This window comes from Drosophila yakuba, chromosome X (genome assembly GCF_016746365.2).
Source record: "Drosophila yakuba strain Tai18E2 chromosome X, Prin_Dyak_Tai18E2_2.1, whole genome shotgun sequence".
Classification (NCBI taxonomy): Eukaryota; Metazoa; Arthropoda; class Insecta; order Diptera; family Drosophilidae; genus Drosophila; species Drosophila yakuba.
Window position 1 is genome coordinate 3,580,514 of NC_052526.2, and position 15,866 is coordinate 3,596,379.

General features: G+C 39.7%; 2 protein-coding genes across 10 annotated transcripts in view; one reads left to right on the top strand and one right to left on the bottom strand.

The window, feature by feature from the left end:
• LOC6524172 (neurobeachin) overlaps positions 1 to 1,834 on the bottom strand; it is a 164,476-nt gene extending 162,642 nt beyond the window's left edge. For 4 of the 6 annotated variants that reach the window (XM_039370308.2, XM_015190058.2, XM_039370300.1 and 1 more), the window contains exon 1: positions 1,366 to 1,834. The gene's annotated coding sequence lies outside the window, so the exon portion shown is untranslated. The remainder of the gene's footprint in view (positions 1 to 1,365) is intronic. The other 2 variants (XM_039370270.1, XM_039370312.1) reach the window with 2 other exon arrangements.
• Positions 1,835 to 2,813: 979 nt separating this feature from the next.
• LOC6524178 lies at positions 2,814 to 11,972 on the top strand. 4 transcript variants are annotated; one of them, XM_039370337.1, is made up of 5 exons: positions 2,814 to 2,999; positions 5,356 to 6,065; positions 6,273 to 6,351; positions 6,417 to 9,319; positions 9,410 to 11,972. In XM_039370337.1, the coding sequence occupies exons 4-5, from the start codon at positions 6,460 to 6,462 to the stop codon at positions 10,270 to 10,272; spliced, it is 3,723 nt and encodes a 1,240-aa protein (XP_039226271.1). In that variant the 5' UTR covers positions 2,814 to 2,999; positions 5,356 to 6,065; positions 6,273 to 6,351; positions 6,417 to 6,459; the 3' UTR covers positions 10,273 to 11,972. The 4 variants fall into 4 exon arrangements, with proteins under 4 accessions (XP_039226271.1, XP_015045548.1, XP_002100041.2 ...); XM_015190062.2 differs by lacking the exon at positions 2,814 to 2,999 and adding an exon at positions 4,630 to 5,085; XM_002100005.3 differs by lacking the exon at positions 2,814 to 2,999 and adding an exon at positions 4,640 to 4,730.
• Positions 11,973 to 15,866: the final 3,894 nt, after the last annotated feature.

Below are 15,866 nucleotides of genomic sequence, written 5' to 3' on the forward strand. Positions count from 1 at the left end.
GAGCAGGTTGGTGATCTTATTTTGCATTGAATATTGAGTTCTGTCTGTGGATTTTTAAATGCTAATTGCACGTCAACAAAAAATAAAAATAAAAAAAATTCCAATAGCGAGAGCGAGTCTTCATGCGTTTTATTTGCCTTTGCCTTTTCGCTTTGAGCTGCTACCACTTTTTGTAGTTGCTTTTTTTATGGCCAACAGAGAGGGGCAGAACCGGTAAGAGAGCGAGCGAGAGAGAGAGAGAGAGAGAGAGAAAACAAAAGTTGGTAATTTCGTTACGAAATAAAGATGCAATGGCAGTTGGAAATGAAAGCCACGCGTTTAATCGATCAAAAAGATCCATGGAACCGCCAAGTGAATTTCCTCTCTTTTTCTCTAAAAACAACGGGGCTAGAATTGTTTCAAGTGTATAACTATCAAAACGGTACTAGAACTGTGATATTTGATTTCTCAGCAATCTTAAGTTTTAATCTGAATGTGTTTTAGACCATCTTAAATCGATTTATTGCATAAATCTGACGTAATTTTATACCAAACAGCTTACAAAACTTTAAATTTTAGTATTTGAATAAACTGTTTTAAGAATACTCGAAATTTCTTAAAAACATTCTTAAAACCCTTCGCAACGTAGGGTCTTTAAATGTCGGCCTAAACTACAACTAAATTTCCGTCGATTTGCCCACGTTCTCTTTTTGTTGTTGCTGCTGCTGTATTATCGTTGTTTTTTACCCAACTTTTTGTTGGTGGCCGAAAGAGAGAGATAAAATTTGGTTTTGGTGGTGGCTTTTTTCGTTGGTTATGGAATGGGGGGGGAGTGGCGGGGTAACCCGTTTTGGATTTGGCGTTTGTATTTGTATTTGCCTTTGTTTTTATTGCAACTGCAGCAGGCGGCCATCTAATTATGAATTGCAGTCACGCCGAGACAAGTTTTTCCTTTTCCTTTGTTTTCCTGGCTTTCCACTCTCTCTCTCTCTCTTCCTCTCCCTCTCTCTCTCAACGCAACGCTTTTCTCACCTCTTCAGTGGGAAAAATCAATGAAACGCAAAGGAAATTCTCTCTCGCTACGTTGCGGCTTTTTCTGCTTCTTGCCACTGCTGCGTATTTTTTTTATCTTATTATTTTGCACCGCTTTGTTGGATTTTGTCATATTCCAATAAGCAAACAGCGACACCGAAATGCTAATTGGACCAACTAAATACACAGTGGAACCGAGCGAAATTCAACGCGAAACCCAGAAGGCGTAAAATGCTGAGAACTTTGGGAAACCAAAAATAAAGACATATTCAAAAAAAATTACAAAAAACACACAACAACAAAAATATGAGCTTAACGTAACGTATTTAGGAGAGCGTTAAACTTAATATTTACGTTGATTTCTTCGAGTGTTTACTGTTGTTGTTTATGTTTGACCGTTGTTGCTGTTGCTTCTGTTACCATTATTGTTGTTGTCTTCGCACATACACAGTAAAAAAAAGTGGCAAAAAAACAAATGAGTAAAATAAGACGCGGCTGGAGGCAATAAAAAATTGATTCATAAATTCAAAAGCGCAACGTTCACGTAACAACAAAATACAACCATTTCATTATTTTCGAATTTAATTTAATTCAATTTTTGAAGCCGTGTTGTCCGCAAAATGATTTAATTGAATTATTTCACGTATTTCACCTCCGCATTATATGGATTCTTATTTTTGTATACTTCACGATTCTGATCAGCGTTTTGTGCCTTTTGATTCTGTTTTCTCGCTTCAGTCCTCTGTTTTTCGGTTTCTCGCCTTTATCCGCCTTTTCTCCTTCGCTGTTCTTTCCGCGCGCGCTGCGAAAAACAGAGTGAATTTTGGATTTGGTTTTGGTTTCACGAGGAGAGAATGAGCGTGGGAGCGAACGTGGTCCGATAGCGATAACATGGATATGGATAAATCGATTAACCGCCATTTACAAAAATCTTTGCTGCTTTTGCAAAGTTTTCACGTGCAAATAAAAACATTGCATTTATTTATTTGCTAGAATAGTATTTTTGGTGGGTAATTCCTGCAGTAGAGAGTTAATCCTAATTGGGAATCGGCCCCAAATACGATAAATATGAATGCCAATCGGTCGGAAACGGTTGAAATATATTTCGCATGTAAGGAATATACCTATGATTTCTAGGTTATTACAAAAATTTGTACTAAATTGTGTGTCTTGCAACATCTGAAATGTGAAAGTTTCTGGAGAAACTTGAATGTTTTCCAAATACAAAAATATCAAAACCGATAACGATTTCGATGTCGTGGCGATAAGTTTACTCTCTCAGTGAAGAACAGCTGATAGAAGGGAAATTTTGAGTTATAATCGCTGGGCGCGTGTAGTACAGTTTTTCAAATTTTCAAAACTGTTCGAAATGTAATGTTAATATAAAAATAATTACAATTGGAGAAGAAAATTCGGTTTTCAATGGGCTTCTGTAGTTTCTAGATGAATATTAATTGATAATATATCATCGTTTGCCAGAAACGAGCTTGTGCTAATCATTATAACATTCATATGAAATAAGTTACTACGCGGTTTATTCATACTCTTTTGCAAACTTAAGGTCGTTTAAATTAATTAAATAGACTGATTCTGTTTGTTTTAAAAGTGCATTTTGTGTGACTGTGTATAAAAAGCCGGTTAGTTATTAAATAACCCAGTTCCAGTGTGCCCAAAAGTACTAAAGTAAGTATTTGTTTTGGTATTTTTATTCGGTAATTGTAAAAACTTTTTGATATATCGATATACGAACAAACTATCGGTAGTGGCCGCAAAAACGATTCGCCATGCACTCTATCGTTGTTGGTATTCCATCTCTAAGCATCTGGCTTTGGTCACATTACCAGCCTTTCATAAAAAAAAACAAAACAAAAAGACGATAAAACGCAATTAAAGCAACTGTAAAAAAACTTAACAATATAGAACTAGTGATAGACTAAACCAACTGCATTGCACACACCCCGCAAACAAACGAAAATGTGATGTTAAGTGTGAGTAAAAACCGATGGAAAAGCGAAAGGAGTGTGCGTGTTCAGCATCTGTGTGTGTGTGCGTGCGCGTGAAGTGCGAATAAAGTGTGAAGTAGAGAGGTCAAAAGAGCGGCGCCAGCTAAAAAATATAAACAATTAGGATGACTGTATATATATATATATGTAAATATGTATATATATATATGAAACCTATGCATGGGTGTACAATTCCAGTAGTTGAAAAAGGGGAAAGGAAAAACAAAAGAACTAGTTCCCATATCTTCGTGTGTGCGTGTATGTTTGTGTGGGGGAGAGGATTCCAGCTGCCTTTGTGTGTGAATTTCATTTATTTTTTTTATCTTATATTATTTTGTTGTGCGGATATTTTTTAACCCTTGTTAGCCCTTTATTTTGCTAATGTATGCGTGAAAGTGTGTGTGTTTTCAACCCCCAACAACTTCGCCACCCGTCGCCGCCCGGCGAAAAATCACTGAGCAATAAAACCACCCACTACCCCCCAAAAAAAAAAGAAAAAAAAAACCAAGCGAATTATTTCCCACTGAAAATACTCTTCTAAGGTGATGATGTTTTCTTCCTCCCCATCTTGCTCCTCTTCTTTCCAGGAGCAGCGTTCGAAAAAAGGGAGAAGCAAGATGTAGAAGGAGAGTGAGAGAGAGAGAGAGAGCGCAATTCAAAAACTGTCGAAATAAAACGGCTTCTCCACTTCTCACCCTCCCTCACGCCTTTCCTCGCCCCCCGCCGCGAGCCCCATCGCACAGTGGGGTTAACGGTCTAGATGTTCCAACTAAATAGATGTCGAATTTAGTTTCATTAATTGCTTATAGCCGCCTTAACCTGTTTTTTAATTGCATAGCCACCGAATTTAAGTTCAATATATTTAGGGAGTAGTGTTTATATTTTCACCCATTTGTCCCACTGTGCAACGTACGACGCGGTAGCGTCCCCTCTTTCGCTCTCTCGTCATTCGACCATTTTCCATCCTTCTCGCTCACGCCGCCTGCCTTTTGGCGTGTTTCTTTTGTGCCTATGTATTTCCGCTTGTTAGGTCAGCTCCCCCCCATTCCCCCCACCGACAACGTCCTCTTTTTGTGCTCCTTTTTTGGGCTCCAAGTTCTGGCAGTCCTTTGGAAACAGTTATAGCCAAGAAAGTAGGAAATTTGTTAAAACGGCCTTTATTGGGAAACATATTCTTGTTTTAAATAAGCTTTTAATAAATTAAAATTAACAACTAAATGTTGTTTTGCATCTTTTATTCGAAAATAATCCTTTAAACTAAAAATCAATAGATGTCGAGTAATTTGTACAACATTAGTGTTTTAGATTTGATTATGCTATTCTGCTGGCCATTGATGTATGTTTGGTTTTGCACTGGAAGCGAGAACGAAGTTGTTTGTGTGGGTGTGAGTAAGGGTAAGAAAGGCAAAGAAAAGACAGAAAAGAGAAGGACAAGAATTGAAAAGAAATCTAAATAAAAGTAACGTTGTTTTGTGTGCGACCCAACTGAAAACCGATTTACTTTAAATATTGGGCGAAATTGCGCGCCATCTTTCGTTCGTTTACCAACACTGACCGCCGGATGCAACCCTGCGCAACACTCACACACACACAAGAGATGTAAGACCCAGGGAGGCAAAATTTCACACACAAGCAAATATTTTTTTGTTATTATTGAACAGTAAAGAAGAACAACGCGAAAGGAAAACGAGCTTGCGGATGTGAAAAGCAAAGCGGGTGTGTGGAAAACGGCAACAACAAAAGGCGAACGGGGGAAAGCCAAAGGAAAACTAATCGCGGGGGAGCGAAAATCGGCAGGGAAACACGGACAAGAAGAGGAAGAATAGGAATCAGAATAGGAGAGCAAGCTGAAGAAGAAGCAGCGCAGCCGCTAATTGTCTCGTCGTTCGTTGTTGTTGCTGTTTGCAAAAAAAAGAAACCGAAAAAGAAATTGCAGAAAAATAAAGCAAACAAATTCAATAAAACGATTTGAACGATTAGCAAGTTAATAAACGCAACATAAAACCAAAGGAACGAACGGCAGTGGCAAAGGAAAAGGCAAAAAGAAGAACAACCGAAAAGGTCAAAAAATGTGAGCAAGGGAGAGGAGAGACTTCCCCAAAAAAAAAAAAAAAAACAAAAGAAAAATGGAGCAAAAGTGAAAAACCTGTGAGTGTGTGTGTCAGAGAGCAAGAGAGAAAGAGGGGGAAAAGCTAAAATTAATTTTTTGTTTTTATTTCCAAGGCGCGCTTGTGTGTGTGTGTGAGTGTGGGTGGAAAATCGGATTTCGTAAAACGCATTTAATTGTTAACAGCAAAACTAAGCGCGTATAATTTACTTGATTTTTCTACATCACTTACAGTTAGTAATCAAATTGCACAAAATGGCAGAGAAACGAGCAGATCAATAATAATAATAACAAAAAGGAAAGGAGCAAATGTAACGGTGAGTGTGTGTGCGTGAGGCAAACAACAAAAAACAGCAAAGAAACATTTTTAACTAAAATGTGGAAACCAAGCAAGGAAACAACAAAAGCTACAATAACAACAACAACGACAGCTTGGAGCAGCGCAGCCAGCAGCGACGTCGCCGCATGGAAAGCACAAAAAACCGCATGACAAGGAAATGGAAAATTTTTGTGCAGCCCAAAAAACCAAATGTGAACATAAAGGAAAGGCCGACAGCGAGGCGTTGAGCAAACGAAAAACAAAATACAACAAAAATACAAAAACGTGTGTGTGTGTGTGTGCGTGTGTGTTTTTCATTCGAATAATCGAAGAATAATAGTAATAATAATAAGAGTCAAGGAAGAAGCGGCATTCGAAAGAGAACAAAATAAGCGAAAGAAGAAGCAGATGTAATAACTAAAGAAGAAGCACATCAGCAGATCTATGAGAAGAAGAAGAAGGCGAAGAGGGCAACAACTTGAAAAATATACAACAAATAATAATTATGGCAGCTTCAACAAACAAAATTCTGTAGTAAACGAAACAAAAGACGCCCAAAGCACGATTTTTAAATAGAAGAAATAACAGAAACGCAAACTTTGGAAGCCAAAACCACAAATATATTGTAAGTAAAAACAATTGCTCCTTTCGCAACAAAAACTCGTTTATGTTTCACTAAATTACCAAAGTTTTGCATGGCATCATTGAAAGGCTTTCGTTAGCATGGAGCTACATTTAATAACTACAAATTTAGTGATCAGAAACTTGAATAAAGGAAGCTCTAGATTGATACATTTTGTGACACAGAGTTCATACTATTATTCTCCTTCAGGCTAACAATATACATATAAAAGATAGCTGAAGGTTCACGCCAAAGCAGGCGTCGCATCCTGAACAGCTCGAAAAAGAAAGTAAGTTTACTAATAGCCATGGTCAAAATAAATTGGTATAAACCATATGTTTGTTTTATTTGCAGATAAGAGTAAAGGAAAATATACAGAATATAGTATATCGCTGCCATGGCCAGCAGCGCGACGAACGTCGACGGCGGAAGCGGGACGTCGACGGCGCTGCCATCGCTCTTTCCCGCCGTCGGTGCCGCTGCCGGTGTAAAGGATATGGACGGACTAATGGCCATTAATGATAGCGCCCTATCGCAACAGATCGAATTTATACTGCAGGATGCTCCCATGGAGCAGGACGATGATCCTCACCAGCATTCGCATGTGCATCACCACCATCACTCGCAGCATCATCCTCACTCGCATTCGCATCAGCAGCAGCAGCATCTTCAGCAGCAACAGCAGCAGCAGCACCACCATCCGCATCATCATCTGAAGCTGGACAACAGCAGCAACAACCACCCACCGACAGCAGCAGCAGCAGCAGCCGTAGCAGTAGCAACAACGGCAGCAACAGCAGCCACATCAACCAACAACAGCAGCGCTTCCTTCAGCAGCAGCAGCATCAGCAGCAGCAGTAGCAATAGCAACAACAGCAATCACTTGGACAGCCAGCAACAGTTGCTCATACAGCAACAGCAGCAACATCATTTGTTAAACGGACGCCGCATTATAATCCAGGCCACGGGCAACTCGTCCGTTTTGGCCGCCAGCGATATCAAGGAGGAGGACGAGGAGGAGGAAGATCCCGAGCTGAACGATGAGAATCTGCAGGATATCGAAGAGGAGGCTCAGGCAGCCGAGGCCGATGAGGAGCCCGAAACTACCGCGCATTTGTCCACGCAAGTTAAGCTGGAGCTGGAAGAGGATGAGGAAGTGCCCGACGAGGAGGAGGAAGAGGATGAGGACGATGACGAGGAATTGCAGCACGGCCAGCTGGAGTACCAAATTAGTGCGGCCACGCAAACAGCCACTGCAGCGACGAGTAGTGCTTCTGGTGGATCTGCAACAACCGGAGGATCCCAGCAATTGGTACAACTGCCCGCCGGGAGTATCGTGAGCACTACCACCCACCGATTGTCGGTGCCCGTGACCGAGGCGGCTCTAGTGCAGCTGCAACGACGACCTGTCTACATAAGCAACGCTGTGGGCGGGTTAACAGCCGGCACAACCTATGTAAGAATGCCGGCGGCCGCCGTGATTAGCCGGAGTCCCATGACGGTGCTGAATGTGGTGCAACAGGCGTTGCCGGCCACTCAGCTGATATTGCAAACACAACAGCAACAAACGCCGGCAGCGGCAGCGGCTGAACAGCAATTGGCCTTGGCCTTGGAGCAGCAAAGGCAGCAGCAGGAGCAGCAGGCCCAGCAACAAAGGCAGCAACAGCAAGAACAGCAACGGCAGCAGCAGGCGCAACAAGAACACCAGAGGCAGCAGCAACAGCAACAGCAGCAGCAAACCCATCCAGTGAAACATTCAGCATCCAGCTCTTCCTCCACCAACAACAGCAACACAAGCTCCACCAACAGCAACAATAACCCGCCGGCAGCGACTGTGACCACCAGTTACCAGTGCGTCGAGTGTGTGGAGAAGTTCGATTCCAAGGAGCTCTTCGACATCCATCGCAGTGGCCACGCAAATAACATGAAGTGCGCCATCTGCAACATGGTGTTGAAGTCCCTGAAGAACTACGAGAAGCACTGCCTGCGCTGCAAGCCGTACGAGTGCCAGATATGCGGTCGAGTCGTTCGCTTCCGGCCGAACTTCATCAAGCATATGCGTGTGCATACGGGCCAGCAGTCGGAGCGGCACAAATACAAGTGCGAGGTGTGCCACAAGGAGTTTATGAGCTTCGAGTACTTCAAGGTGCACAAGAAGATCCACAACGAGAATGTGAACCTCACTTGCGAGATCTGCGGCAAGGTGTTCAGTGCCCTGGCATCGCTGCGCGGCCATTCCAAGCTGCATTCGGGTGTTAAGCTGCACAAATGCGACGTATGCGGCAAGGGTTTCGGACAGCGCTACAACCTGAAGATTCACGCCAGAACGCACACGGGTGACTTCCCCTTCGAGTGCAAGATCTGCAAGAAGAAGCTGCACACACAGTCCTCGCTGCAGACGCACATGCAGGTCCATCTGCGGGATCAACCTGGCGCGGTTGCGGCCGCCACAGCTGCCGGAGCAGCCTCCTCGAAGGCCAGCAATAGCAGCAATTCGAGCAACAGCAGCAATTCCAGCAGCAGCAATTCCAGCAGCAACGGCGTATCGGCAGCGGTTGCGGCGGCAGCCACAACGACTACAATTGTCAAGCTGGAGCCGCCGCACGAGATGGAGAGGCCAGGCACCAGTAGTAACCAGCAGTTGCAGCAGTCGCAACACCATCAAATGGAACTAGACGATCAGTCGGGACTGAGCGGGGACGAGGAGGATGGCAGCGGCGGCGGTATGAATTCCTCCTCGCATATTGTGAACGCAACCACCAATCGCTTGACCACCGGCGAGGACTCATCGGAGTCCTCGAATGCCTCGCTACACCTGAACCAGCACTCCTCCACCTCATCCTCGCCAGCCTCGCAGCACCAAGTGTCGTCGCACCAGCAGCATGTGCATCAGCAGCAGCAACAGCACTCGCAGCAGCAATATCTCGTTTCGGCACCAACAAGAACGATCGTCATTAAGAACTACATGCAGCAGGGATCCCAGCAGCACCAGCAGCAGCAACATACCTCCGATCCAACGCCCGTGCTGCATGCACAGGTCATCCAGAGCGGTGCAGGCACCAGCAACGGCACCGGCAACACCCCCTCCTCCAATAGCAGCAGCAACAGTAGTACCAACATTGCCACCAGCAACTCCGGCGGCAATCTCAGCAATGGCTCGCAGTTGATACGAAAGACGCCAATCATACATCATTCAACTGGTAGCAGCAATGGCAGCGTAGGCTCCGCGCTGACCAGTGTGGTGCAGCAAACAGGTGGTGAGTTACTTCAATGGGTTTGATCTTTGGTCAGGCGTCTTGAAAAAGTTCGTTTTTTTAAAAAAAAAACAAAACCTTTCTACCCTGCAGTTATTTCGCCAGCTCAATCGCCGTCATCATCCTCGACCTCTTGCTCCTCATCCACGGTGCTGGTTTCCAAGGCCACTGGTGTGCCACTATCGATAGCTTCCTCGGCGGCGGCTGCACTCGGAGGCTCCACTATCATACGTAGCACAAGGAATCACCAGCAGCAGCAACCAGCCCAACAACAGCAGCGGGCAACGCAGCGCAACAACCACCGAAATCACCACCGACGCCGTCATCTGGCGGATATGGATGACGATGAAGATGAAGACGAAGATCAGCCGCAGCAGCAGACGCAGCAAACGCAACAGCATCACCATCATCACAGTCATCATCACAACCATCACAATCATCATTTCGATGACGATGATGACGATGAGAAATCGTCACCGTCCCTGGCCACAGCAGCCATTATAAAAGTGGAACCGAATCTGTATTCTTCGGGCTCTGGTGACAACTCCAACGATATGTTCATCAAAGAGGAGGTGATGTTTGAGGATTCGGCTGCCCTGCATTCCCCACAATCACCGCCAAGCTCGAAATTCCGTATCTCCAATTTTGATAGTGATCTGGTTGATCATCATGTTGATCTGAATCATTCGCTGCCGCCGTATGGTAATTTGTTTGAACCGCATTCCATACCGGATAGCATACCGGTGCAGCTGTATCCGGATGATGACGATGACTTTCGGCTGGATCATAGTTCGCTGGGTGGACTGCACAACACAACGTCGTCGTCGACCACCGATGGGGACTTCATCAAGAAGGAATGGGTATACGGCACGGGCGCTAGTTCCTATGCCATGAACGGCAAGTTTGATGACGACAGCGATGCCCTGTGCGATGCGGCCAATTTCATTTACAATTGAGTGCAGGCAGCCACTGCCGTTGTGGTGGATCATCATCGTCATTCGTATTGGAAACGGAGGAGGCATCCGCGTCATCAGGTGAATCCGGTGTTTGATGTGGAGGAGCACGAGAAGGAAGAGGAGGCGGAGGTTGAGCATCACCAGCAGCAGCAGGAGGAAGAGCGAAATGTGCAGGAGGAACTGGAACAGGAACAGGATCAGCAACGCAATGTCCTGCGACGCGTCCACGATGCAGCCATGTGGAGCTGAGGAATCGGTTTACCCAGATTCATAGCTGTACCACGTATATATATATATATATAACATATGTCCCCCCGATATACCCAAATTCACACACACCACAAAACACATCAAAGAGGGTGAATCGAATTGCGTAGGGTGCAAAAACCAATTTATGAACAATTCTAACTAATTTCGCTGTTCAAACTTTAGAGCTAATTACGTTTTAGTGCTGCTCGAATCGGAATCATAGGTTTTATTCATGCAATAGCCACAGGGACATGTCTTTTATAGGCAAAGGAATCAGGAAAATATCAACTTATTGGGCGGAAAAGAAAAAGTTAATTGTGTAATAGGCTTTTGTAACGGGCTTTAAAAACATCGATTTTTAGGAAAATTTATTTTGAGTGATTTATCAGCTGGTTTTAAAATATCTGGTATTATTCAAAAGAAAACAATGTGTATTTTTTTGAAATACCCAAATTATAGTTCTAAGCTGACATTTTGGATCTTCCCAAAGGAAAGAAAAAAATTTGCGGTTTTTTTTTTTTGATTAAGATAAAAAATGTAAGGTTAAGGCCTAAAATCAATATTGTAACTAAAGTTTCCAAAGCCAAATTATTTAGAATTATCCATAGAAGACTTCCAAATTGCTCTATTTTACTTTTTTGCAACGCAAACATGTCGAGCCACCCTTCTATTTATACATATATATTGCTAATATATATTGAACACATACTTATCCTATATGTCCACCATATAGACAATTTGCTATCTCTGTTGCGCTCGTGATGATCTTATAACGTGATCTTAAGTCTAAATCAATGTGTAAAATTTAATGTTTGTTTTTAACTTGCTTCCGTTCAAACCTTTTCTCCCAGTGTGTAATTTTTCTCCGTTTCCGTTTGTTGTAGTTGTTTATCTTGTCTTCTTGCTCTCTCACTCTGTGTGTCTCTGTCTCTGTTGCTCTCGTGTCCTCTCTGTCACACTCCCCGTCTCACTCTGATCTGTTTATAAGAAGTGTGTACAATTTTCGCCCCACTTTTAGTGTAAAAATGAAGAAAATCTCAAATGAACTTGTAACTTGATGTGAAACACGAATTGTTTATTATAAGTTTTAAATTTTACATATCATTTATCCTTATTGTGTACTCTAATCTCTGTTTTTAACTTTCCGTATGGCCCAGCACATTGTATTTCCTATTGCGAACCCTAATTTTAGTTGTATAGTTTTGCATTTGATCTCTCGGCTTTAGTTTTTGCATTCAAAGCGAAAGAAAATTCAGTTCCTGTGTAATGGCAAAGATAACTTGAGAAATTGTATTATAATTTAATGGACTAGGCAATCAATGTGCTGCTTTCTTGCGGAAAGGTATATGTATGAACCATATCTCTCTGTCACTCGAGGATCCTACAGTATTGGCTCCAAAAACAACCTAATCAAATCAAAAAAGATTAAATTAAGTGAAAAACCGCTTTAATTTTGCTTATCGCTTTTTTATTTTTGATTAACACTTTGTTTTCAATTACCTAAACCGCAGTATTTGTTCCATTTAATTCGAGAATCCGTATATATTATTTGCATAATTAGTTTGTAAAGTGTTAAGGTATATATATATATTTTTTTTAACAGTTCTAATGTGCAATCTCCCCCCCATCACTGAACTTTGACCTCTTTCTCACCTTCGCTCGAACCCCTTGTGGTTTCCTTAATTAGTTGCTAAGTAAACAAGATAAACACATGAATACCGAATACATTGAACACCCACACGATACTTGATTATGATTTGCATTACTATATACTATAGGTAGTCTGTAGCTACGTGTAAGCCTAATTTCTGTGTAGTCTCTAAGCTGAAAGAGCATGCTTTAGCTTTAGCTTTACCCTAACATACGAAACTGCATAAGCATACGAATATATAATATATACGAGTATATATATATATATAGCCGCTGTACAATTATTTGATTTTTAGCATTAACACTTGAAAACTTTTAATTTGCATTTACATCAACAATTGTTTGTGTATTCTTTTCGTTTTTTTTTCGAAAATTAAAAATGATCTAAAACAATTATATATATATAGCCAACAAATATATATATATATATAGAGATAGATATATATCTGGATGGGGAATCGGATACAATAAAGGAGGAGAAAAAGAATCCACATAACAAAAACTTCTATCAAAGCATTTAATGTTAACAACATATTGAATAAAATCTATATAAATTAAATAAATTATAAATGTATAACAAACAAGTTAGCCAACAATTGTAAAACGTAGCTGAAAAAGTACACTTGTTTTTTTTTCTGTGTATAGCATGGAAGAAAAAGCATAATTAATCGATTTTTCGTTTATTGAGAACGTTTTCTTTTGCTTTTTTGTGCTTAATAATAATAATTGTTGTTGCTTGCCAATTTTGTTTGTTACTAAAAATATAATAATTATATAACAAGAGCCGTTAATCATAAAAAAATAACACAAACACTCACACATAGGCACGTGGTAAAGCTCAAAGGTTAAAACGCGCAAAGAAAAATGTTTTTGTTTTCCAAAAAAAAAAATATGAAGTTAATTACGGATTTGTCTTCCGCACGAGTTAGAAGTTCGATTTGAACGATGTACAAATTTCCAGTTTAGTGAATCGATAACCAGTCGAAGAAATCGATAAACAGTCGATGAATTCGATAACCAGTTGATGATACCATTGGTCCGCCCCATTTCCACGCGCTTTTCGCGGAAACACTGAATCTTAGCAAGCAATTAAATGAAGTTGATATCTCGATTTGAACGGTGTGAAGATTTCCAGTTGAATAAATCGATCACCAATATTTGAGTTCGATATGCCTACCTACCCTCCCCTTCCCCTTCTCCACACTGTATTCGGGAAAGCCCCGAATTTTGGGAAGCAATAAAAACGAGACAAACAGGTGGGAAATCCTCGCGGAAAGCCTCTCGGAAAACTCATCGTTCACTGCCCCACACGCCTTTTCTCACGCCCCCTTTTCCATACACTGAGAGCAATCAATTAAAAAAGTTATTTTCAGTTACACCGAAAAAATCAAGAATAGATGCGAATTTTTGTACATTTGCAGAGAGGAAAAAATAAGTATTGTAATATTGAAAACCAAACTCCAAAATATACTATTTTATATACCAAACAACAAATAGATAAAAAAAACGATGATTAACAAAAACCCAACAACTTTGCACCACAACAACAACAACCAACTAAATTTTTAAAAATTTAATCTCAACGACTGCGCACACAACAACAAACAAATTTTTTGTATTATATTAAAAAAAATAGAAAAAGAACAAAAAAACGTAACTTTAAATAAGATCGAAGAGGAAACGGGTGAAGCGAAAGATAGAAAGCAAAGTGAAATATTTTTTTAAGTGTAAACCAGGTCAGTCAAAGGCTTGGGCGCCAAATTTTCTGCAATAAAAAATCTTTAAAATAATAATATTGTAAACTTTATAGTGTACACACACAAAAACACCGTAAATTAGGATGGAAAATGGATGTATAATTGTGAAGCCAAGAAAAGTCCAATTAAGAACACATTCACACAATTTAAATGTGGTTTAGTTGTCGTTTTACAATTTTTAACATAAAAGTACCTAAAAATCAAATAATTGAGAAGAGAAAATCAACAACTAATTTCTATGTGTCTCCCTTGTGTGCAACTTTGCAAAATCTAAATTCTTGTAAGCAACAAACAAAAAAATAAATAACACATAATCATATTAACACCAGAAGAAAAACGGAAACAAATTAAAATTATATAAAAAAAATCGTAACTAAGCAAGATTATGATTATTTTTAAAGGGAAATCAATTTGTTATGCACAATATATATATGCAGAAAAGCCAAGTTTTTAAGTTACGAATTTGTTAAAGGATCTAAGGAGTAGAAGGAAACCCGACTTTTTAAAGCATTTTCGAGAAATATTGAGGGAAAACCGAACAATTTCAATCTGAACAACAACATAAAGCCCACGAAAGTATATATATTATATATAAATAAAGGTAAATAAATATATTTAAATAAATTATCTATAAACAGAAACGGTAAAGTAAATTAAACAAATCGTATTTATACACTATGAATGTCTAGTCGTATTTTCAGTATTATGTAAACCGCCCCCCTCCCCTTTCCCTACCCCACCACCCAAAAAAAAAAAAACAGCGTAAAAATATGAAAAACTAAAAAAAAAAACTAGAAAGCTAAGCTAAATGAATGTGAAGTGAAAAAACAAATTTTTGAAAATGCAAACTAAAAGCAAAAATAAAAGTATAAATCAGAAATTATGTGTGTAGCGTGTACAATAAAACAGAATTAACAAAATATGGTAAACAATTTTTAGAAGCATTTTTAACACATATGGGAAACCAAACTTAACGTTTACATAACGACGATGAAGTGCAAGCGCAAATTAAACGAAATGTGTATGTTTTTAGTGTTAGACTCGATGTAAGCGAAACCACAATAAAAAAGAACATAACAGAATATATATATATATATATATGTATGTATACATATATATATAGATATATATATTATGCATAAAGATCATTAGGAATTACTAAATCAATATGTGTAAACGAACGGAGAAGAGATTTCAAGAGCGAAAGTGTGTTTAAAGTCCGTTCATCATTATGTTCAATTATGTTCTGTTCTTTGATGCCCTGACATAAATTCCCTGGCCAATTTTGTACAATTCGAAGTACTTGAAAGGAATTAATTATAGGTTTGAAAAGAACCATTCAAACAAATAGTTGGTTCATGGGCTTTAAGTCGGCGCATTGGTGGCGCGTTTGGTAGTAAACGCGAGTTGTATGTATTTCAAGATATCTATATTTTTTTATTACTCTTAGTTCTTGTGTATAAAAAATGCAATTGAAATGCAAAAAAAAAAAAGAAAGGAAAGGAGTATCAACAAGTATGTTTAAATGATTTAATCTTAGTGCATAATTTAATTAACCATTTTAATTTCTCATTTATTTAGTACACATTTAATGGATCTTTATTTCTTAATTTAACACAAACAAAAAGAAAATATATATTTTGTCAGAGTACAATTTGTGTTTTCATTTATTTATTTATTACTCTTTTATTCCCAGACGGGGTGGTTCATATCAGATATAAAATATACATCTATTTGTATAAATATTTATCTGCGCATATAAATGTAAAGTGAGAAAGTTGTGTGGTAAGCAAAGAAATGGAAATTCAAATTTACAAATTGGCGCAATTTGCTCAACATATTAAGGGAAGATACATTATACGAAAACATAACATAAATCACATTTCAAAAAGATGTTAGTTTCCCTGTTTTCCGTTTTCTTTAATTAATAGTGGAAAT

Bases quoted from the DNA above. Each gene is read 5' to 3' on its own strand.
- LOC6524178 (XM_039370337.1), top strand. From the start codon at position 6,460: ATGGCCAGCAGCGCGACGAACGTCGACGGCGGAAGCGGGACGTCGACG. The intron at 9,320-9,409 runs GTGAGTTACTTC...TCTACCCTGCAG, and splicing joins TGTGGTGCAGCAAACAGGTG to TTATTTCGCCAGCTCAATCG.